General features: G+C 37.3%; 1 protein-coding gene across 2 annotated transcripts; it reads right to left on the bottom strand.

Moving 5' to 3' along the window:
* MYBL1 (MYB proto-oncogene like 1) lies at window positions 570–24,079 on the bottom strand. 2 transcript variants are annotated; one of them, XM_021387802.1, is made up of 16 exons: window positions 23,829–24,079; window positions 20,507–20,609; window positions 20,320–20,391; window positions 17,418–17,510; window positions 16,172–16,392; window positions 14,247–14,436; window positions 13,953–14,027; window positions 12,349–12,453; window positions 10,919–11,152; window positions 10,240–10,608; window positions 9,678–9,820; window positions 9,170–9,284; window positions 7,360–7,476; window positions 7,169–7,273; window positions 5,134–5,313; window positions 570–3,267 (listed from the first exon to the last, which is right to left on the bottom strand). In XM_021387802.1, the coding sequence occupies exons 1-16, from the start codon at window positions 24,026–24,028 to the stop codon at window positions 3,139–3,141; spliced, it is 2,451 nt and encodes an 816-aa protein (XP_021243477.1). In that variant the 5' UTR covers window positions 24,029–24,079; the 3' UTR covers window positions 570–3,138. The 2 variants fall into 2 exon arrangements, with proteins under 2 accessions (XP_021243477.1, XP_021243476.1); XM_021387801.1 differs by having other exon boundaries at window positions 20,507–20,612.

Below are 24,085 nucleotides of genomic sequence, written 5' to 3' on the forward strand. Positions count from 1 at the left end.
TCTGTTAGTCTTTCCTATCTTTTTCCTGGAAAAGATCCTCATTTTAACTTTACCATTGATACTTTGTCTCAAAACTGGGAAAGTCAATGTTTATATATCACCTGTTGAATGTCCATGTCTCTAGCAAGAAAAAATAAAGTCTAACTCAGCATAACACATATTTGTATTTAAAAAAAAAAATCACACTACACAACTTACACTTGCTTTCATCTCCCAAGACCCAAACACATACACTAAAATATCATTTCTACTGTACAAACGGTAGGAATGCAAAAAAAGCTTTAACAATATTCTTTATCCCTCTATCTGCCTCCTCTATGTAAATATCTGTGTCAGAATCTCGAAAGACAAAAAGTATTAACCAAATACAAGGAAACTTACATGGAGGCTGGGTTGAAGCATGTACTGCCAAGGGACTGCATCTTGCAGTGTAACCCACCGGTACACGTGATCCCTGTTTCTCTGTACCCAGTTCAAAAAAGATTATGTGACTTGCAGCATCATGTGCATGCATGATGTTGCTTAAACAGCACTAAGTGTTTAAGTTCTCAGACAAAAAGGACATACAGTAACCTGGTACGTAGATGCTTTATTTCTGACATTAATATGGTCTGTCTTGTATGTGAGATTCTCTTACATAAAAGTTTGTAGTACAACAAAAACTAAGATAAACAAGGTGTTTGTTGTACATTATGTCAAACCTTAGAACAAAAAAAAAAAGGAGTAATATGTATTTACTTTTCATGCAAGTTTGGCTGCTGTATGTGGTCTACTTATAAACTGAAAGAAATGCAAATGCACACAACATTCAAAAAGTAATAAAAGATGCCTGACATCAAAGATTAAAACCTTCTTGCTAAAGAAACAAAATAGGAGTTAACTAGATGATCCAACCAATACCAAACCAAATTAATACTACTTATAATAAATCTATGCTTAAATTCAGAATAGGGAGCTTTTATGATGCCACTTCTACTGAAATATATCAACCACATTCTGGATATTCATTCTCTCTCAAGATGTTATTTAATCCTTGGCAAATTAAATGCGGTCTCCAGCATAAAATGTTTTTGTTAAATCCACTGTGGTAACGTACACCTAAATCTTCAATTAGTACTAACTGAAGATGCTTCAGTACTAATCTTCAATTAGTACTGCCAAGAATTCCAGTTGCCTCCTCTTGGTTCTCACTGGTGAGGAGTAATCTTGGCACAATGGATCTTTTCTGATCCCATTAGTTATAGGACGCCCTTCCCTCCTCCTCGTTAAAAATTTGGTCTGAATTAAAAACTGCTAAAAATGTTTATGCCTACCACTATCATAGCCAGGTGAATATTTAATATTTAAAATAAAATTTAAAAACTCTTAAAAATAAGGATTGTATAAGCTCTGAGATGTTTAAAAAAGTTAAATAACCAATTGCTTTCTTTGTGTCAACTCATCACGTGTTAAAATTCTCCACCACTATTCTCTACCATCTTCGATATTAAAATGATAGGAATACTTTCCACACCCTGCATAGTACTGGTTGATCTCATAAAGTTAACTAGAGAACCTGACACCATTTTTGCAATTTTACGTACAGTGCATATGATGCTCGCTCTTTCCATCTCTCATAGCAGCAAGCCGATTCTGCCACCATCTGTAGCAGCACACCCGGGAGTGGAGAGGAAGAGTGTTTGAATTATAAATAGCTAAAACTACAGTGTACAATTCCTTTTACCTGTCAGTATTTGTTGATAACACACCATTGCCATTTGCTAGAAATTAACTACATACACATTTCTACAACAAAACCAAATGAAAACATTCCTTCAAAAAGAAAAAGACAAAATAAGTGCAAATACCTAAAATAGGCAACTAAAGCAACTGTTGTGACCTGTATACCTTTAAATAAGGACCAAGATTTTCATAAATAAAAGAAGGTTCTTTGCTCTTCAAACATTTAGTAAGAATATAATGGTCAAACTTAAGTGCAGATACAACTGTTTTGAGATCCAAGGTGCCAAGTTTCTTTAAAATAATAATAATAATAATAAGGTATAAAATGCATTAGTTTTTAGTTCCTATGCAGGACAAAGTACTTCCGGGTCACATACAGGACCCTAGCCTTCTTTTCTAAATATATTAAAACAAGGTATGGGAAGAGTTGATGTCTACTGCAGGTATACCTTGTAACTATTTTGCAGACCAACATGATTTAAGGGGTATAGTGCAATCTTTATGTAGATGTAACATACAGTATAGATTTGTACATTTCAGCTCTGTAATTCTTCTGCTATACCATACTTTAAGGTTAAAGGTTTAAACTTGTCCTTTTTTCGTTTCAGCTGTTTTAACAGGAAACAACGTTGGCTTCTAGACAACCTGCATACGTATAAATATCTACATTTAAGCTTTAAAATGAAAATAAATTATAAAAAGACTCCTTTCCAATTTACAGTTTTTTCCCTGTTACTACACACTGTACAATACATTCAACAATCATCTCATTTTGAGATTTATGAAGAAAATACTGATGCTTTGCACTAAAACCTAATTCACCCCTCTCTGCCTACTTCTAGTACCTTTTGCAAATAAATATATTTAACACTGTAGTTAATTTCACTGTTTTGCAGCATACCAAAAAATTAGTAGTGCAACTTTCTATCCTTCCTTTATACACCTCTCCATTGTGTTTCTTTACATACTAGGAAAATGCTACATAAGCAAAAGCACATTCAGTCATGTATGTTGCTCATTTAGAAACCATTAACGATCTATGAACCTACTCTATACACTAGCAGAAAAAAGCAATGCAAGTTGAAAAAATAAATATGAAAAATAGACCTAAAAACTGTATGTTCAGTATGTACTGCAATGCTCTTTGCTGTTCTTTATAGTATTTAAGGGTGTTACTTTTTTACTATTTAAGAAATGCATTGCAGAACTGTTTGGACTATCTCTTCGTAGAGAATACAAGAGTTTCGTGCCCATTCTTTGTCAGTCAAGAGAAGAAAGGAAGCTTTAGGTAGCCTGAAGGTTTTCCTTAGCAGACTGTCTCAAAGTAAAGACTTAATTCACAAGTATTGTGCTGGCATCCCCTTCAACACCGAGTCCATTTCAATAGAAAGAGATGGTTGTCAGTTGCAGTGACCATCACAGTATCAGAGCCCTTGAAGTGTTGTTGGTAGCTGTGTATGCATTCAGATATCTTCTTGCTTGTTCAGTCATGATAAGCTGGTCTTCTGTTTTTCCGTAAACAACAGCTTCCCATTCATAATTTGGCTGCATAAAACAAAATTCAGTTTAAAAGACTTTTATTTTAACAAAAACATTTCTTCTTTAGAATTAAGCAAATCCCATGTAGCCTTCTAGAGTAGTAATATATTTTGAAATTCTAGCAATACCATAGTTTACTGGGAAGGATTCTGTTCTGCAAGACAATACCTAAAACCTGTAACTAAGCTCCTTCATCCTCCCATAAATCCACCTCAGCAGCAGTGCATCTGTGTTACATTTTCAAGCTATAACATACCAGAAAAATGCTCTTAAAAACAGATTTGTTCAGCAACTGAAGCATAAAAAGGTAGTTAATTAAGTTGTCTTTTTTGATATCTTCTCCTTTAAATATGCTAAGCTCAACAAGAAGCAAAAAGCATTATTGACAGCTGTCTGGGTGACATCAAGGAGGGCAAAAGAATTTGGCAGCTGAAAATAATACTGTAAAGTACTTAATTGAACCAAACTGACAGCTGTGCAAGAACAGCCAGACATCTAGGAGGTATCACAGAAATGGTAAAGGCATTAGAAACAAAAATACTGAATGGAAGAGCCTCTAGTCCTGCTTACTCCATGAAGTAAATCCTGCACATTTACATGAGTCACTGGTTCTCAAACTGATTTGTAGTAGCTCAAAATCAGAACTGACACTAGCAGACTGTAGCATAAGGAAGAATACGAGATTCTCATTTGTGCAGGAGGGAGAAAAACTCATCTAAAATCACAGAAAAAAAAACAGCCATTTGAAATTCTCTATTAATTTAGCATGATTGATTCATGGAAGGGTCCTGTGATTAGAAGAACTAATAAACTGAATTTCTCTGGGGAAGGAAGGAAAAGAGAAAGATGGTTCAATGAGAATATTGGTGAGTACAGTATGACTAAGTCCCTTTTCAAGCATTCTGAAGTGCATAGTTCTCAGCCAGACGGATGCGTTGACCCTTCATACCATTCACAGCATTTAATAATTCTTTTTTGGAATAGCACAATTATGTGAGGTTTATTCTTTCTTATCATTGAGAAGGGTCAGAAAATAATATTGTTGTCTTTGTACTTTAAAACACAACGTTGTTATAATGATTAAGTGAAAAATGGAAGATAAGGCTCCAAGTGCCCCGTCTTCCTATTTTTTTAACTTTTAGAATTTATTCAGGTAAGTAGATATTCTGAGAAGACAGAAAAACTATACATTAACTTCTATGGGACAAAACTATAGGTGCCAAATCAGGTCAAAGAGAATCTCTAAACCTTGTGGTCAAAACACACACACACACACACTCAGACTAGGTTCCACTATCTGAGCTAATTAACAGTTTTAATAGTGTGGAGAATACAAGGTTGTGCAAGAACAGGCACATTGCAGTAACAAATATGAAACAGAACCCATGGATTAATTCTGCTTAACAAATCCCACTGGAGTTATTATGAAGTGAACACTGGACAAATCTGAGAAACTTAGGTGCTATGGAGATTTAGTTTGCAACAAGTCAGTGCTGCAAGCTTTCTTAGTGCTTGACTTCTTCTAAGAAGAAGTCTTCTAAGAAGAACTTCTAAGCTTGACTTCTTCAAATCTATCTTTTAAGTCTCTGCTATCCTGGTTTTACACTGCACACACATTTAAATCTTAGAAGACACTCACTTTAAACATCTGGGTTGTATTTAAGTAACTTAGGTATGAATAAACACTTTGTGGACAGACGACCGATTTATGAAAAATAAGGATAATAGAAACGCTGACCAAAATTTGAAAGCTCAGTAGAGCAATTCCAGACAGACATTAGAAAAAGACAGAAACAAAAAAAAAAAAAGAAAAAAGAAATTGTTTAATGATTAACCTGCTAACCAAACTAAAAGAACACTTTGAAACCAGACCTGAAGAGATTTCTCCAGTTTAACATTTTTTGAAGAACATGCATTCAGTTTCTTCTTAATTACTGCATTTGCTTTGTTTGATGAATTTGTATCTTGGTTTTCTGATGTCAAGTTACATCTGTTGTCGTGTATTTCCAACAATGGTATCATTAATAAAGACGTAGTATATGCATTTTCTGACTATAAATAAAAAAAATGGATAGGGAACACGCATAATAATTAATTAGTATTTCATAAAAATAATAGTCAACTGCTGTGATCAGAGAAGTCAAAATGTAAACAAAGCACATACCATCAGATAGACCCTAAGAAAAAAGCTGAAAGATAAAATGATGAACACTACGTAAGTGAACTGACTTGGCTGATACTATGATTCGTAGTCAATTCCAATGATTAGCACCTAGCATGATTTCAGCGTTACTGAGTAGACAGTTTTCTCTATCCCACATGAAGCCATGCTACAGCTGATGACATTTTGTTAAGAGCGAGACTTTATCAAGTGGTAACTACAGAACAATGTTATAGAAAAAAGCTTGTAATTCAGTTCTAGTACAACGCTTGTGAAAGTAAGGACAGGGAGATTAGAGTAAAAAAAAAAAAAAAAAGGCCATATTAGTATCAAGGGAAGAACTGCTTTAATTACTGAAATAAGCACTGGATTGACCACTGCATAGATGAGTTCTATATGCTAATAGAATCTTTGGAAATGAAGAAAAAACCCCAGCTTTACTACAGTAAAGCAGAAGAAAGGTATATGGCAGTTTTAGAGAAAAAAAATTAGACGAGGACAACTGTGGCAGAAGTATTTGTTCACTTACAAAAACACCCCATTAAAATGTGTTAAACTACCTCTGTATATTTATTCTGCCTTGGAACTTACTCCTAACTGACCTCCCCATGGAGGCACAATGTCCACTTAAGACATTTTTAAATCAGATGTCACCAGCATCTCTGCTCCTAGGAGAGCGCTCCTATTGCACCAGCACCTGTCAGTCACTGGAAAGGAAGAAAAGCGATTCCTCCCAGTCCACTGCCTCTAATACAGCAATACGTCGTGGCGCACCTCATTTTTAGCTTAATAACCTGAGCATAAGTGATGGACAGTACAGCATGCCATAACAAGACATTACTAAAAGAACACTGAGTATTTTGTTTCTGTTTTTGGCAGCTGCGGCTATGAGCAATACTCACAAGACGACAGAGATGTTTTTGGGGAAGCAGGGAATTGCCACTAGGTGGCAGAGCAGCTATGACCTAATAGACACCAAGGCTTGTGGTGGCTTCTGAGGCATTTAAAACGGAGTTTAGAAAACCAGCTACAATAATCAGGATGGGCTATGACTTAAGCACGTGGTCTTTTTAGGTACTTAGACATGGCTTAACACCTGATCAAGATTTGTAGACATTCACTCTCCGAATTAAACACCTGTGTGCATTATTTTAATATTTAGAATACATTTTTCCCCCCACAAACAACAAGACTAAAGATGAATTTATTTAGTCATTCAGTTGGAATAACATTAGGCTACTTTTTAAAGGAATGCAGGACCAAGATAGTCCAAGAGATATTCAAATTGTTTCAAGAAGAGGAATGTCACCAACTTTGAAATGGGAAAAGGAAAAACGTGCTGCCTAGTATGCAAGTAGGTATTCTCATATCACGTCTACCAGAATGTCTAGCATGCAAAATACAGTAAATGTCATCTACTTGGTTTACAGAGAGCTTCAGTGTGCCATATGTGCTAAAGTTTACAGTTAACCAGCATGGAAAGCAGCTTTGCTACAAAACACTGCTAAGCATCCACACCACTCCACTAGTCAAAATTTTGCTTCTGTGTCCTGAAGGCCTGAAAGGAAGAATTTACCAATAGAAGTCCAATGTTCAAGTACTGCTTAAGTACTTGAAGTAATATTTCAAACTGAAAGTGATTCTCAGTCACAGATCTATAAATCTAACCTCAAACCAAACTCTTTTAGCTGATAAAGTGAGAGCCATTCGATTCTACATTAATATTGCATTAATATTAATACCCACCTGTACATCCAAACCGCTGTCTTCTGTGAAGAGCTGGGCACCAAGCTCTTCTTTTTCCCATGCATCCAGGACCAGTGATTTTCTGACTTTTTTAGAAGAATTGTGCTGCAATAAACGTTTTGCAGAGAAAGATTGTAAAATATTATTTAAAAGCCATTATTACCTAGCTGAAATTATTATTATGAAGTTACCTCCTGCTTGCAGCTTTTATACACAGAGTCATCTTCCTCCTTGAGAAATATATCTGTTCCAGTTTCCTCTTTCAAAACTTCCCTAATGTCTTCCTCCAAGAAGGCAAGTGGTTGTGACTAAGTTAATTAAAAATTAGAGGAGAAAATACAGGAAGTCTATCAGCTGCTAGTTTTTACTACATTTTACTTCTGCCAAAAAAGATATCTTGCAAAACATAACAGATGAAGGATTTAAGCTATTGTTGTTACTAAGGATCGACATTTCAAGGCTATGCATGTTACTCCATGTTATTTCTATCCAGATAAAACACATACATTCACCCAGTGTCTCAAAAAAAAACAAAAACAGAAAAACCCACTCAATTAGTTAGCATTGAAGAAGACATGCAAACTATTTATTCACATTTTTAGCAATAGCTATTCACAGACAAAAGAGATACAAATTCCTTATGTATACTAAGCACATACAAACACATGTATATGCACACATGTACACACACAAACATACTAAAAACTGTACTATTAAAGTGTGACTCGTGTTAGGAAAGGAATTTATATGAATCTTAACACAAATCTTTGAATAAGACATTGATAGTTCTAAGTACAGTACAGAATTTCACAGAAGCCATACAGATGGCTCCTTTGTGTACCAACAGGAGAAGAATTCCCTTAAGCCTTCAAAATTTGATTTTGAACAGGAGGTTAACAGTGGACAGAAACAGTAATGCCAAACCGCTCCATTTGCATAGTGAGAGACTGTGAATCTATAGGGTAACACAGATGGTGCCAAGCCCTGTGGCAAAGTCTGAGCTGCCTTCTGTGTTTGCAAAAAAGTAGTCAATATACATTGGCTGGAATTTTTTCAGAACTTGAAAAGCATATGTCTACTGAATTCCAAAAGTTATTATGCATTAACATACCTAAGCTAGGTTAAGAAGGAAGCAAAAATTGGATTAATTGAAAAAAAAAAAAAAAGTAACATTACTTGTAGTCAACCAAAAAAAAGAGTCTTCCGTCACAGCCAGAAGAATCAAAGGAGTCATGAATAGCTAAATTAAGGTTTTGTTTTCAGGAGGAAGAAAATTCTAGGCTTCACTCAAGTAAACCCCTAAGAAGGGTAGAACACTTCTAAGCATCTTCCCATCCAAAAGAGCTCAGAATACTAGCATGCCGTGGTAAACATCAAGTTTCAACCCTAACAGTGTTGAAGAACTAAAACCAGAAAACAGCTTAGCTCTTACATGGTCTAGAGGATCCAAAGATAGATATTGCATTTTTTCAAGTTAAATGTGAATATTGCTTAAAATAAAGAAGTCGTTCACATTCATCTGCATCAGATTGCTCTTAGTAGGCTGTCCGACTGGAGAACCCACATCCATTCACTGTCTCGCTTATGATTCTTCTTTTTGAAAACCAGAATGCTAAAGTATTAAAACTAAATTCTCAGACACTGATGTTACCACATAGTAGGAGGCACAATGTTAACAAGGCTACACCATTTTAAATTAACTGACAAATGTAGAAGCAACATTTTAGTCTTTGTCAGTATTCCTAAAAGATTTGCAGGTACTGAACACCATTCAAAAAGGCAACGCCTCCACACCACACTGAAGATCTACAGTCTGTCCAACATAAAAAATCTGAAATGTTTTATCTACAGTCTAGCAATTCTGTAGGGTAATGCTGAAATTCACTGAAACATTAGCATTGGTGGAAAATGCTTATTGAGATCACGCTAGGGCTTACAACATTTAAAAAATACAGGAGTATTTATAACTTAAATAAGAAGAAAATAAATGGTGTCACATACCGTAAGTTTGAGAGGGCCATACTTTTTTTCCTGAGCAGCCAAAGCATTTTTAAAAGGAGTTGGCGTCCTTGGTGTTGAACCCAACAGAGATCTTCTAATTGTGGGAGTCTGAAAACTGTTAAACATAGAAAGCTGTTTACACATGTTTAAATATTTTACTTTATCAACAGTAATTTCATAAACTGAATCTACAAGTCAAACATTTTTAAATACCTTCATTCACACAACAGATACCACCATCGTTAATCATTAAGTATTACAATCACAATAATATTATCCTAGCTATATAAATATTTCAAATTAATTTTGTTTTGCATTTTAAAAAAGGAAAAAAAGTCACTGTTAAGTTAAACAGAAAGACAATTTATGTCAGCATACAAATATTTAAGTGTTGCAGTTTCTAAAACTCATTCATAGCATGTATATTGGTAGAATAATTTCTCATCGTTTAGAAAAAACTTGCTTTTATTTAAGCAACACCAACAGATGCTTAAAGTAATAACCCTACCCCGCATTTTCCTTTTGATCTTTTGGTGTCGTTTCCTTGTGCAGAGGAGTTGTAATAAGAACTTTCTGCCCACAGATTGGCGTTGATGTAAATGCAGGATTTTCAAGGTTAAATTGTTCATTTCCAGAGCAAGTGTTGAAAAACTAAGCAAACAAAGGACAAAAGGATCACTGTATCAAGCACCGAAAATCTGTACGTCTATCAGAATAGACCCAATAAACTGGTTTTCATTTATACTCCAAGACATTTGCTATATTTATCACTGAAACTTCCTAAAATCCCCACTGCTTGTTTATACCAGAGACAATAGGCCTTTATCTACAATTGCTTGCATGAGCAAGGGTGATCTGAGCTGCAAGTCCCCCACTAAAATAGTCTTCAAAACAAAGGAAATCTGTGATTTTAAAATGTATTTGATAGATCTACCCCGAAACACATGTTGTAAGAGTCTTTGGACCTATTTGTTCAGGCGGCGATGGACTACTAGGGAAGAAAGTACTTGTCATTTATAACCCGGGCACTGCAGTCTTCCTAGCTTAGCCATATTTAAAAATAAACTCACCTGTGATGGAGAAAATGGTAGTGTTTTCACTGGTGTGTGCTTTAGTGCAACATTGATGGCATCGTTACACAAGCCATCATTCAGTTCATTAACTGGCGATTGCCCGACACGCAATCTCTTCTTCTTTCTTAGGATAGCAGGCGGAGTGCTATGTTTAGTTAAATTTGGAGTAGTTGGAAAAACCGCTTCTTCCTCGCCACTGATGCTACTGTGCTTTTTGCCATCGAGCATGACACTGACATTAAACTGGCACTCTGCAGCCCGTTCATTGTGTTGAATCCGCATTAGTTTTAACGGAGCTGGCTTGACAGGAGATGCAACAGCCTCTGAAAGGTCAAAACTGGTGACATCACTCCAAGCTACAGGATCCTATGAGGCAAGATGCAAAACACTCAAATGCCAGCAGGTTTATCTAAGATTATTTCACAACGACTAAGCCAATCTTACAACTCTCTTCCCTCACAATTTAGGTAATGAAAAGTTACACTCCCTGTACCTTACACACGATACTAAAACACAAAACTTTTTAAACAAGCAATAAAACAAATCACTCAGTATGAGCGAAACTACAGATAAGTACGGTATAAGGCAATTTCAAAAATATTTTATACTAATTAAGGTCTGACATTTCGAAATAAACTTTTTGGTTTTCCTTTTTATAGCACGAATACAGACTTACTGATTCAATGAGCTCTAGTGTCTCTGCAAATTCGGGAATGGTTTGTAGAGATGATAACACTGCATTTGCTTCCACTGTCAAATACTTAGTGGGTGAATTCTGCTGAACGGACGTGCCCTGGGTCTCATCCATGCTGTAGAACTCGCTTGTTTGTTCCCCAAGGCTATTTAGTGTATTAGGCACACAGTCTTCCATAACAAAACTTCCAGACCAGCTAGGTAAGCTTCCAGCTTGCTAAAAGGTTTGAAAAAATATTTTGAGTTTATTCAGCTTAGAAGTTGAACTAAGTCGATTGTTAAGCGAGGGAGAAAAAAAGCTGAATGTGGAAGGACTAAACATAATTAATTTTACTTTTTCAAAAACTAATTATCTGTTCACGTTAATGCAGTTAGTATTCTCCCTGTATTAACATACTAAACATTCCCAAATCTTGTCAGATTTTTATCTCAACCCTCATTCATACATTAATCTCAACTCTTATACATTGATAATTAAGAGTTGTATTGGAAGCCATCGGTGATGCAAGTTTCCTGTGTTCCTGAACATCAGCTTAATATCAAGTCATCTTTACTACAGAACAAGATACTTTTTAAGTTGAGAAACTCTAGACTATTAAATGCTTCCAGTATGATCAGAGATTTTTAATGAGGATTCTACACTAACAGTTTGCTTACCTTCTAAATGGTTACACTGCTTAGTGCTCAAGAAGCAGATTTTAATTTGGACTAAAATCTAGAAGAAAAGTTGATTCTACTGTATAAGCAGAACATTGCACTGTTTCAAGAGAATGCCAAGAATAGCTCTACCACTTAAAACCAGAGGTTCACCTGTTATCTAAATTAGTGATCGGTAAGGTTGGGTTTTTTAGGTATCTGACGTTGCTCCCAGCCCTTTGTCCTTGAGGAAACATCTTTCACCTGCAAGCTTCCCACATTCAAGTTCATGAAAGTTTTGTACAGTGCAAATTTATATACTGCTTGACATGGCTAAATGTGGATATTAAGTACTGCAAACACACACAAAAGTTTGGCAGAAATATAATACACAGGACTAGAGACAACCTTTTGAAATTAAGTAGGTCAAATCCAATGCATCTTTCACTTTTCTCCGTTGAACAGTTGATTGACATTGCTGATCTACAGAACTGAATTGCAGTGGTATGAACAAGCATGTGCTAACTTTTGAAAAGGATTAAAATCACAGCTCTTAAATTAGGAACGGCTGTCAAATTGCAGCTCATATTTCCGCTGCTTTTAGTTTAGAAAACGGTATTTTGCCTCAATTCACTATACTTTGTTTTACAACTGATCGACAGCTTCCATTTTAAAAGGTCAGATAAAAAATACAAATCCAAACATTCACAACTAAATTTCTGAAGATTAATCTCAGTAAAGTATATTAAAATATTTATTCAAATGTACAGTCCTTACAGATGATAGTCGTTTTCTTCTGATTTCATTCTCTGTTGACATGAGCAGCAATTCAAGTTCCTTTATTTTCTTCTCTTTGTCAGGATCATCATCAATAAACGATTGCTGAAAAATTTAAGAAAGAAGCCATTACTATTTTCCACTTCTACCACCCCTCCACAGCAAGGAATCCACGTTACACTTCAGCTGCATTTTTACCAGCAATCTGCTGGAACAAAGCTGTTCCAGCTGAATCGTATTTGGTAACGCAGTACTCATGAGCAAGCAAAACAAGTCCAGCAATTAACAGGAGAAGGATCTGATGTTATAGTTTACAGGTTACTATTCTAATACGGTTTCTAAAATAATCTATAAATGCTAAGTATAGCACTTTTAAACTAAAACTCACTCAGTTCCGTCTTTCACAGAGGCAACAATACTGGCATCTTTGTAGATGTGTTTGTGTTTTCATGCATTTCCTACAATTTTGAATAATTTGTTTTTCCTTGCTGTGTAAGAAAGCATTTCAAATCAACATTTGCTGACAGAGCATCTAGGCAATCAGAAACTATCAGAAATGAAAATATGGTGGAGCTTTTTGCTTGTTTGTTTAAAAAAAAACTTTAAACTTTCTAACATTGCTAGAAATAGGCAGTGAGAATATACACCATGAGTTTCAAAACTGGTTATACTTCCTAGTTTAGGGAGGACTTAGAGGAGCAGAAAATATCTTAAACATTTCTTTATAGCACAATCCAGCATCAGAGGCTACATGAAGCTTTGTTATGATTGTATTCTTATACAGAGATCAGCAAAGAAAATTCAGTATGAAGGAAATTAGCTGCACAAGGGAACTTAAGATTAGGTACAGAGTTCTGCAGAATGACTTTAACACACCTAGCACAAATTCTGTGTCAAATTCACAAAAAATTCTTCCAGGAAGTTACATTATAAGCCCAGGTCACAGAATCAGAGGGGTTGGAAGGGACCTCTGGAGATTATCTAGTCCAACCCATCTAGTCTGCAATACATGAGCAATTTCAAACACATTTGAAGTAAACCAGTATAATAAAGAGCAAAAAGATACATTGGTCATTGGTTGGTTTTTTTTGTTTGTTTGTTTGTTTTTGAACTGGACAGTTTCTCAATACTTAGGTATTTAGAATGCTGCAAAACAGCACCTTCAACTGATTGACAGATCCTGTCTTTAAATCTCACAGGAGCCAGTAATACTAACAGGTTATAATTTTAACCTAAGTATTTAGCTAATAACTAAGATTTAAGCCATACTTTTATCAGAAATGAGCACAACTGTTGTGTTGACATACTACATACAGAACTAACTTTTTATGCCCTTCATTGTCACCTTATGAAGCTCTCCCAAGGAGAGAAAAGAGACTAAAGCAAACAAGCTCACTTTCAGAACTGGTATCTATAAAGACAGCTCCTCTCTTCCTACCTAGGACTACCAATCAAGTCAGAAGATCTACTTACAGAGTAACATACATAAATTTAGATGAATTATAAAGACTTAAGACACAGTTTGAAGTCACACGTTTACTCCTCATTTTACAGTATAACACATAGTACCCTCTCCTCATTTACAATACCCACTAACAGTTTACCTGAACTAAGTTGGCAGATGCAGAAGCGTGTTCTATACAGCTGCCTTCTGGTGAGGCATACTGGTACACTGGAATCTAAAAGACACAAATCATTTTAAATACCCTTACAAAAGTAGTCTATAAAATTCTATTTTATCGTACATAAAATATTTACTATAGTTTATCAATCCTAACTTACCATAACACTACAAAAATATTTAATAGAACTTCACTCTCACAGATGAGTTTCTAGTTCCAAACACAATATATGATTTGAAACTGGGAAACACCAATTATTCTGAATTTAGCACTTACATGTGTCTGAACAGGGATGTAAAATTGATTCTGAGTATGCAAGTGTTCCATAGTCACACAAGGTTTTTGCTGAATTTTGGATGAACCAGTTCTTTCTGAACTAGACTTTGTACCATCTTGTAAATATCCTTCTTGTTCCACCTTTCTTCGCATGGTTGAATTCCAGTGATTTTTAATTGAATTATCAGTCCTAAAATGAAAGCGTACAAAAATAACTGGTTTCCTTATCTCAGAACACTTAAAATACAGCATTTTTCGCAGGGTCTGTGCACGTAGGTTAATACAAGGCCACAAATTCAGTAACAAAATCTAGTAACTTTGATTGAAAGTCCTATTACCAGTGTTTTAGGTATTTTCCAAAGAATTGCTAGAAAGCTGCTCTTTCCAAAACTTCCTTCTACTTAATTTCAAGGCTGCAGGATGTCACAAGTAGCAAAAGAGAAGGTTCTGTTTCTGTCAATTATCATAGGTGAGAACCTTTTTTTCTTGGATATTTGGACTAACTTCTGTCACTAGAACATCTACCCTCTGCTACTAAATTTGCAGAACTTCAAGCTAAGACACTTAGCCTGCTGTCCAGCAGTGTGATACTACCCACAATGCTCTTATCATTCAAACTCATCTATTTTAAAATGACAGCATGCATTCACACCTCTAAATCTGTGTGCACAGCTTTGTTGAAGAATGTACCAGTGTCTCATGGTGCCACCCTGTACAGGGAAAGCAGGAATGGCAAAAGACCAATACCTACTGCCATTCCCATGGAAAGGAAAGGCCCGCAGCTTGACAAGCATGGTGAAATCACTTCTTACTAGTCAAACATTGGGGATGAATGCATTAGTCTGAAATACTAGTACCATTACTACTAGCATTAAAGAGGTATGCATAAATAAAACTGGCTTTAAGTCCCAGCATTCACTTGAGGTCAGCTCCAAGAAGTATTCCTCCTTTTCATTGCACTAGCTTTAGTCTCTTCACCCGTCTCCCAGCTCTACCTATCTATAGCTATGAGTCTCCTCTTGGATTTGCTTTCGGTGGATGTTACTTAATTCAGAACACCTCAGTCCTTATAAACTCACCTTCCCTCCCTGGAATTCTATTCAGATTCAATGCATTCCCATTCCTCCAAATGATTCCCTGAAATTTGTGATTTCAGTGCTTAATCAGAGTCAAAACTTCTAAACACATATTACGAAGGACTCATTCTCCCAACATAACAGGTGCTGACGTTCCCTATGCACAGCTAGAAAGCCACTTCCTGAATGCACATGGTACATTTGGAGAGGGAAGCTTAACACTGAATTACTAACAGTACAAGGCTAAAATTTTATTTCATTAAACTTTTTTATACACTGATTTTTTTTTTTATACAAGCATGTAAGTTAGCAATCACACTTGAAAGATGAGAGCAATCAATACAATTCATTCTTAACTTTGAGACTATAGAGTGATCAACAAGCTTTGCAGTGTGCAGTTTCTAAGCCTGGACTTAGGAAGGTTAGAGACTTTTTTTTAGTTTATTTTTTTTAATTTTAAACGTGTCCTGTTTAAAAAGAAGCGCACAAAAACTAAGGAAAAAGACTTTGATATTGAGTCATAGGATGTTAAGGCTTTCTTCCACTGATACCTGCAGGTACTCTCTTCAGCTCTGCAAAAATTTTTTGGTTTTTTGAAATTAGAAGTAGTATAAGTGGTCAGGAGGATTTTGAAAGAACTTGCAGGGTGCTAGAGGCCCTTCTCTGATTTTCTGGCTTTTTAAGAATACATAACCATACAAAAAATCTTAAATAATACAGATTTCACAATTGATAGAGATGTAACAAGTTCCAGCAGATGAACTCTGCCTAGCAAATCACACTGAAAAGAATTCCGTAATGACTGCTTTCCGTACTGCAATAGCTAACGTAAATAGAGTTGAAAAGCACCTTCCAGGAAGAAGCTTTGCTATTTCAGCCCATCGGTTTCCCAAACGCTTGTGAGCTTCATAGATTACTCTGTCTTCTTCTTCTGTCCATGAAGACTTCTTTACCTCAGGGTTGAGATGGTTATGCCATCTCTCTCTGCATTGCTTGCCTATTCTTCCTTTCAGGTGTTTTGCAATTAGAGACCAGCGCTTTGGACCATACTTTTGAACTAATTCAATAACCTGGAACACAAATGGAACTATGTTATAATTCCAAATCCTAACTTTTCCTAACAAAAGAAAAAAAAAAAAGAGAGAATACAGGTAAACTCACAGTTTAGAAAAGGACTGTAATAGTCAATGTGATAAGGCATAAGACCTAAGGAAGTAGACAATGACATGGATTTTCAAGAATTTTTTAAAAATTATTTATTAACTCCAAATTCACGGGGTTTAGAATACGAGTACATACTGATGGAAGTAGATGTTTGGAAGCTACAGAACGCTTATCATCCATTGCATCAACTGTTATTGGGAAAGTTGAAAAAGGAAGCTGTGACAATGTCTGGTTCAACTTTTTTTTTTTCCAGAAGCATCAGCATGAAACAATTTCCATTCCCAACATGTTTCTACAGTCTTTTGATTGTGTTGTTCAGTTTTAACATATATTTGAAACTTTTCCTTAAGAAGACTGATGCAAACTGTTAAATAATGAATTAGGCAGGTCATATTCAGAATTTGACAAATACTAGTTTTGAACAGCGGGAATAAGCAGTCAAAATATAGTATGCGAATGCTGAAAGTGCATCTCTCTAAGGGCAGTCCGGGTTTTGCAGGTAAGAAGCTGCAGTGAAGATTAACAGAAGTGTGGAAAAGGAATCCAGTGCACCATTATTAGCTTCTTTAATAGCAGAGCACGAAATAATTTCCCTGAGCCCCAGTCCTTTTAAGTCTGTTGGGTTTGAGAAACAGAACATGTAAATGAGATCTTTGATGCCATAAAGAGATCTCTTCTGTACAGTGAGCTAGAGTTCAGCTAACAATCTGAGCAAAGGGAAATGAAACACTTGAGTAGATCAGACACTCCATCTGCTTAAGAGCAGCTGCATTTTTTTCCCTTCACAAACAGCATAGTGTATTGTAATTCACTATCACACAATGCACGAGACATCATGTGCAGGATTGAAGCCTAAGAAAGAGGTAGACACTCTTAGCAGCCATATGTTAATTTTATTACAGTAAAAAAGTACAGTATCAGTTCTCATTACCCTCTGGTCTTCTTCTTTAGTCCAAGGACCTTTAATCAGTTCTGGGTTTAGTACCTTCTGCCATCGATGCTGGCACTGAAAATCGGAACGATTCTGAAATAGAAGACCAATGCAGCTGTTTAAATTTTAAATAAGGCATAAGACAATAAACATTAGTTAGCCAGAATTATTAGCTTATTTCAAATTAAATAAAAACCTGAATAAGTTTTAAAGTTCTCCCTTATTATTTCTTCTGTATGCTTGCAAGACTCTTCTACAGGAGAAAAAACAAAAACAAAAAAGCAACTTTACACAAAGTTCTAGCTTGATTACAATGGTCTTATTTGGTAGCTAAGAACTTAATATCCGTTGAAGAAAAACTTTGTTAATTTCAACCTCATTACTCCACACCTTTTCTGAACTTTAAGCAACTTACGTGCTTTTGACATTAACATTTCTTTCCCTATATAGATTATTGATGAAGGAAATACTTCTTCTTTCAAGAAAATATTTTTCTAAGTCTTAAATGTATGCATTCTCAGTTCTTTACTCCAGCATTAAGGAAAAGAGGTTTATATCAAGTTTAGCTAACACGCTAATTAAACAACATGGCTTTTTCTGATCAGGACAGATGGTGCTTTTCTGTAGCTTCACTAAGGATCTTTTGAAATATTGTTCCCAGTTATGAAAGAGAAGCTTTCACTTCACCTCCTAAAAAGCACCTGTAAGAAAATTTGGGATTACCAGGGGGGTGGCCAGATCCCTAGAAATACACAGATAAGAGCCTGATCCAGTACAATATAGTAGCATGTCTTTTATGACACTAGGACACAGTCATTTCCTGCTGGAGAGCAAGTACTGATTTCAAGGCATTACCATGCTACCAGTTAAACAAGAGGCAGTTTGCAAGACTACAAAAGGCACACCTAAAATTATCATAATAATTTCAAGTTAATCACAAATAGACATTGTGGGTTTAAAAGCACACTGGAATTAATTATTATAAACACATCATTTGCCAGCAAAGGTGAGCAGTAAAGATAGGCTTTCAATAGATGCTAGTTGTTCCCATTTTCAGTGGAAGAAAAATTTTGAAGTTGTGCCCTTGTAGTATTCTTACCTTCAATTTCTGAAATCACGACATTTGGAGTAGAGAAGCAAGACATATGGTGAAATAAAGTCATTTCAGGTCTGCTTTAGCCACAATAAATTGAGGGAGAACGAGCACATGCTGCATTTTCTTCCCCTCGATAGTCACACTTCAGCATTCTTCATTGTTTTGAGCAGAATAGAGGGGAAGGTTTACTTGTGCCCAGCCCAAAAATGAAGTAGAGTTCTAAAAACACACTGGTAACTCAAGATACAATTGATCTTCCTAGCAAAAGAGCGTCAGTAACAAAGTGCTATAGTGCCAATCCCTGCTATTTGGCTTTGTAATTTGAACTGGGCAACAGGTTGCCTGGAGAGGCTGTGGAGTCTCTATCCATGGAGACGCGACTGGATACATCAGTTGGGGCTGGCTGCCCAGGACCTGCCCCAGCTGACTGTGCTCAAGCAGGGGGATCAGACCAGATGACCCAATCTCAGTAATTCTGTTAAGGGCAGCCAGATCCTCTGTGTACGTTGCCTATGATAGCTGGGCAATCTTTTTTTTCAACCTCACTAGGACACAGCTGAACTACAGCTTTCTGTCTCCAGAAGCATTTGTTTTCAGCTGCAAGACTTCTTATGAAATCAGATTGTTAGATAAATGCAACTCCATGCTACACCTGTAGATCAGTATAAAAAAATGGTATCAGTGTTTGATATTATCTCTTTCTTTTGCCATTCGCTTATTTTGTGGGGGTTTTTTTTGGTAGGGGACAATGTACATATAAGAAATAGTGAATCGTTTATGTTCTTCTTCAATTTGTAAGCCCTAAATTTATAAATTTATAAGCTCAAGATCTTTGCCATCTGAGAAACATAGTCTGCAGAAGCACATTGTGTAAATACTAGGAGAACAAAGAAATGTTACAGTATCTAGAGTTCAAGTTTACTGTTACCTATTTACCCTGGAACTTCATGCAACCATATCATCCCACTCAATATTATAGGAACCACAAACTGGGTTTTAATTTTTAGATTTCTAACATTTTAACACTCTGTGCCACTTCTTGGTAGTGATTTCAGCCTTCATAAATTCTGTGTTTTTACATTATGTATTTTTACAACATTTAATCAGAACAGAAAGAACCATCCATTTTGTTGCAACCATTTTCAACCAGTGCAGCTCATACTGCTGAGGAGTCATTTAGCAGTTGAATTGACAGCTCCTATACTCATTCCAGCTGACCACCAGAACAGAACATTTAAGAAATTTAATAGTAAACTTTCAAGAAGTGTGCTAAGGATCCATTAGTAGCAACTAAAAATATCATTGAGTGGAAAGATTTACATTTTTTAGGGAAGCTGATATCCCTGTAACAACAGCAATGAAAAAAAACCAGAAACATACAAATACCATTTCCTAAAGTGTTAGGGAATCAGTCCTGCTCCTTTAAAGCAATCATTGAAGTGCAGTCCTCTTTCCTACCTGCTTCAGAAGCAAATAGTGAACTGTAGATGCAATCACCACAAGGGACACAACCCATGGAAAATTAGAATATATTCTATAATGAAAGCAAATACCAAGTGTGGATTTAAATGAAAAAATATGTATTTTTTTAAATTGATGCCTTAAGTCATTTCAGTTCAGTCAAGTCCATCTGAGCTCAATGTTTCCTGATGTCTGAGCTAGAATTCAAGTCCAAATTACAAGCATCCTTTAAAACATATACACTAGGCTTTTCTGTTTTTTTTTTTCACCTTAACTCCAAACTAAACATGAGCAAAGTAAATAAAGATCAGAAGAGAACTGTAGTGAAACAAAAATTCAACTTACTTGTAGATGACTAGCAATGAAAGCCCAATCATCTGTACCATTTTGTTCCACCAGCTTCTTTAGCTTTTCATCCTGTTAAGACATAATCTCAGCCAGTAAGTATTATGTTATTCTTTAGTAGTGGGATAGCTCATATTTCAACATCCAACCAATATCAAATAGGAATGACATGAATGAAAAAAATTACCTCATCACGTGTCCATTTCACCCTGTTACATATCTTCTTCAAATTTCTTTGCTGTGAGACTTCATAGTCATGATCTGCATATTGAAAGTCATCATCTTCTTCACTGCTGAGTACAGGAGAGTAAAGAAGTTAAAAACAGAGTTTAAAACAACTCTGAATAATTTATTCTAACTACTTGTAGTTTTCTCCATAATCATTATGTATCCTAACATAACACATGAAGCTCTTGTGAACGTAACATCTGCCTCTAGCAGTGACTTCACATTCACTATGTCAAAGGAACAGAATTAGTTTGAATTTCCAGGCCATATACCAGGATGCAGACATAATTCATTCTTAGGGAATATGAAAGTTTAAAGCAAAAGCTGTTAAGATCATCTTTTTGTAACATATTTGTGAATCTTCATTTAAAAATAAAAAACATAAAATGAAGAGGATCACTAGTCTGTAAAGATACATTCATATTTCACCTCCATAATTCCTACAACAAACACAACAAGGATGCCAAAGAATTCAGTGTCAGCCTGAGTTTTTAATTATTCTCCCGCCTTGAGCATCGCCTCAGTGTTACAGACATTAGATACAAATCACAACTTTGAAGAGAGAAGCTTCACAGCAAGAAATCAATACAGTATATGCCCTGAGCCTCTAGGGTGGGAGTCAAAGGGGCGGGAAACCAGGTAATGTTTGCGGCTCCATGTAGGTCGTACTCCATCTACTGGAGAAATACATACTTCACAGCCTTGATAAACAAAGCCTTCCAAACACGAAGCGTAGGGAAACGCTTCATGGAAACAACACTTAAACTTACACGTCAGTGATTCACACTAGACAGCACAAATTTAAACAAGTGAGGAAACCGAGGCCTAGCAGCAGGAAGGGCAGCTCCTCTGCGTTAGTTACAGCAAAGACACAGAGGGGACTCGCATCCAGATACACAGCCTTAATTATAGTGAGTTTCACACTGCACTTTAAGTTTCACCCATTTTGTACTTTATATCGATAACAATATCACAAGTTAATATTCAGAACTAAATTTAGCTCCTCAATCTAGAATTTTTTCCCCCCCTAGTCAAAGGTAAATAAATCCTTTCTCAGAAATGAATCAAACCTGTGCTGGTGTCCTAGGAACTATTTGACAGCAGAGCTCTAAATTATTCTCTAAAACACACAGTTCACCCACACAGCCCAGCCAAGTGTGTCTATCAGTTATTTCACATGAAGTGAATACCTTCTCTGCAGCTAACACAAGCACACAGCCATTTAAGATGAGCACTTCTTACCTGAAAGCATTACTACAGGATAGAACGTGCCCAACTCCTGCAAAACCAGAGCATTTCCACACCCCACGCTGTATCCTTCAGGAGGATTTCCCCTACTTAACATTGTGAGGCAAGTTTTATTAAAACTTTGTACAGATAATAAAACACAAGAGAGTCAGCTTGTCTAAAGGTTAATATCCTTATTCACACCTCTTGAATAAAAAGCTGGAAATCTACTTTAAAAAAATGATTGTAAGAGTTTTCCATTAACTATCTTAGGACTTAAGAAATTGGGGTTTAGGAACACCGGCAACAAGACGTTCCTCTCATTCTCTTTTTTTGTCTTTTTCCCCACAGGCTACTGACCAAATTCGGGAGCATATCTTGGTATTATAATCCTATTTCCTACTAAGTACACCATACAATCTACTTATAACCAAAGATTTGGCCTTGCAGTTAAGCCCACTGTCAACATCACCTCTCTACGCAACCACTGCACAACAACCTCATTCGAGAACAGAGTCTCAGGTTATGTGAAAAGCCATGCAGATTTAAAAATAATTAGAATATAATAATAAAAAAAAAGAGCTGGGGCAGCTGGAAGCCTCACACTTGCAGTTCTGGAGCCAGTGTACTCTGCAGGCAGTGAGCTCGCCTACACCTGGCTCAGCACAAGGAACTGCTGCGTCATCAGTCTTGTGCTGAACGGGATACAGGATTATAAAATCGACACTGAGGGATGTTTGGGACTGCTCCGATTCCAAGTGGGAACAAAAGATTTTTCAGATGTTAGATTGTTCACTTGACAACTCACAGCAGCTGTGAAAGTGGACTTAAACATGGCATGGGTGGAACACAGCCACCAAGTTCCATCAGATAAGTGAACTGGAACAATGAAGCATTCCATGAGCAATGTGCAGGCTGTCTTTAAACATTGCTTACCTTGAGTTTTCCTTTATTTGGTAACTGAGTTGAGAAAACAATAAAAATACTTCCCAATGCATAAAAGAAAAAAACACCAAAGAACCAAGCATAGTTTAACAAAATTAAACTTAATTCCATTTCGTGCAAAACAATTATAGTTTCTTTTCACACCACGCTTGAATTAACGACCTTGAAAGCACCTTATGGGAACTCAGAACTACATCGGTTTAGTCTGGGCTTTATCATCACCATTCACTGCCACAGTGCTCTTCTGGAGCTACAGATCTCTAACCAGAGGTTCCTCTGCTACCACAGCTAGTTTTATTTTCTGTTGTGACATCAAAGCCCTTCATACTCTTGACAGAGAGTACAAGCTGAAGCTTTGTAAAGATGAAACTACAGTTTGCAAGAGTGCAGACGAAGGTATCTTGTTACAGAACGCATGCTACAAGCAACAAAAACACTCCCTGAGCTGGCTCCTGCAGACCTGAGCCTCTGCCAGCAAAGCCTTCAGCGCACCTTTTCTCCTTACACAAGTACTCCAAAGTATCACTTTCTTGGTTTAGCTGCAGCTTTTCAGAAGACAAGTATCCGCCAAAGAAATTATCTGCAACTTTGAGAGCACCACCAGCTCCATAGGAGCACCACAGCAGCCCCAGGTGCGCCAGGTCACACACACACCGGCGCTACTCACTGCGCAGCCCTTCCTTTCTCGGTCCTCGTTCTCCTCTTACATAGCTTTATCGCTTTTCAGAAAACGATTTTCTGTTTAGGACAGGAGCAATAAAGTACTTCTCCCAGACCCACGTTTGAATTCAAAGTCAAGACACACCCATCTCCATATCAGTAAACAACAAACGTATCAGAGCCATCTGGGACCGCTGCTGAAGCCCCCTAGGAAAGCTCTCCCCCTCAGGAAGGTTTCAGGCTGCGAGAAAGCACCCGAGGACGCTTTCAGCCCCAGCAGAAGGGGATACCCGCCCGGGGAGCGCCCAGGCCGGCTGTGCGGGGGGGGTGGGCAGACAGGGGGCACCTGCGCGGCGCGGGGAGAGGGGCGGCACCCGGAACGGGGAGGGAGGGGGGAGGCGGGGACGGCTCCTGGCAGCGCTCGGGGCCGGGCGGCGCTGCTCACTCACCTGCGCGGTCTCTTGGCCATCCTCGGGGCGCAGCATAGGGGGGGCCGCCAGGGCAGCGGAGCGCCCCAGCCCCCGCCCGAGCTCCCCGCCCCGTAGCCGCCGAGCTCGGGCCGGGCTGGGGGAGGAGAGGGGCAGCGGCGGCCGAAGGAGGCTTCTCGTTCCTGGGACGGTTCCCTCCTGCCCGCGGAACTCCGCGGCATCCGCAGCGCGCTGCCGGCCGCCCTCAGCCCCGGCCCGGCCCGGGCGCGTCAGGCATG

Source organism: Numida meleagris, chromosome 2 (genome assembly GCF_002078875.1).
Source record: "Numida meleagris isolate 19003 breed g44 Domestic line chromosome 2, NumMel1.0, whole genome shotgun sequence".
Lineage (NCBI taxonomy): Eukaryota > Metazoa > Chordata > Aves > Galliformes > Numididae > Numida > Numida meleagris.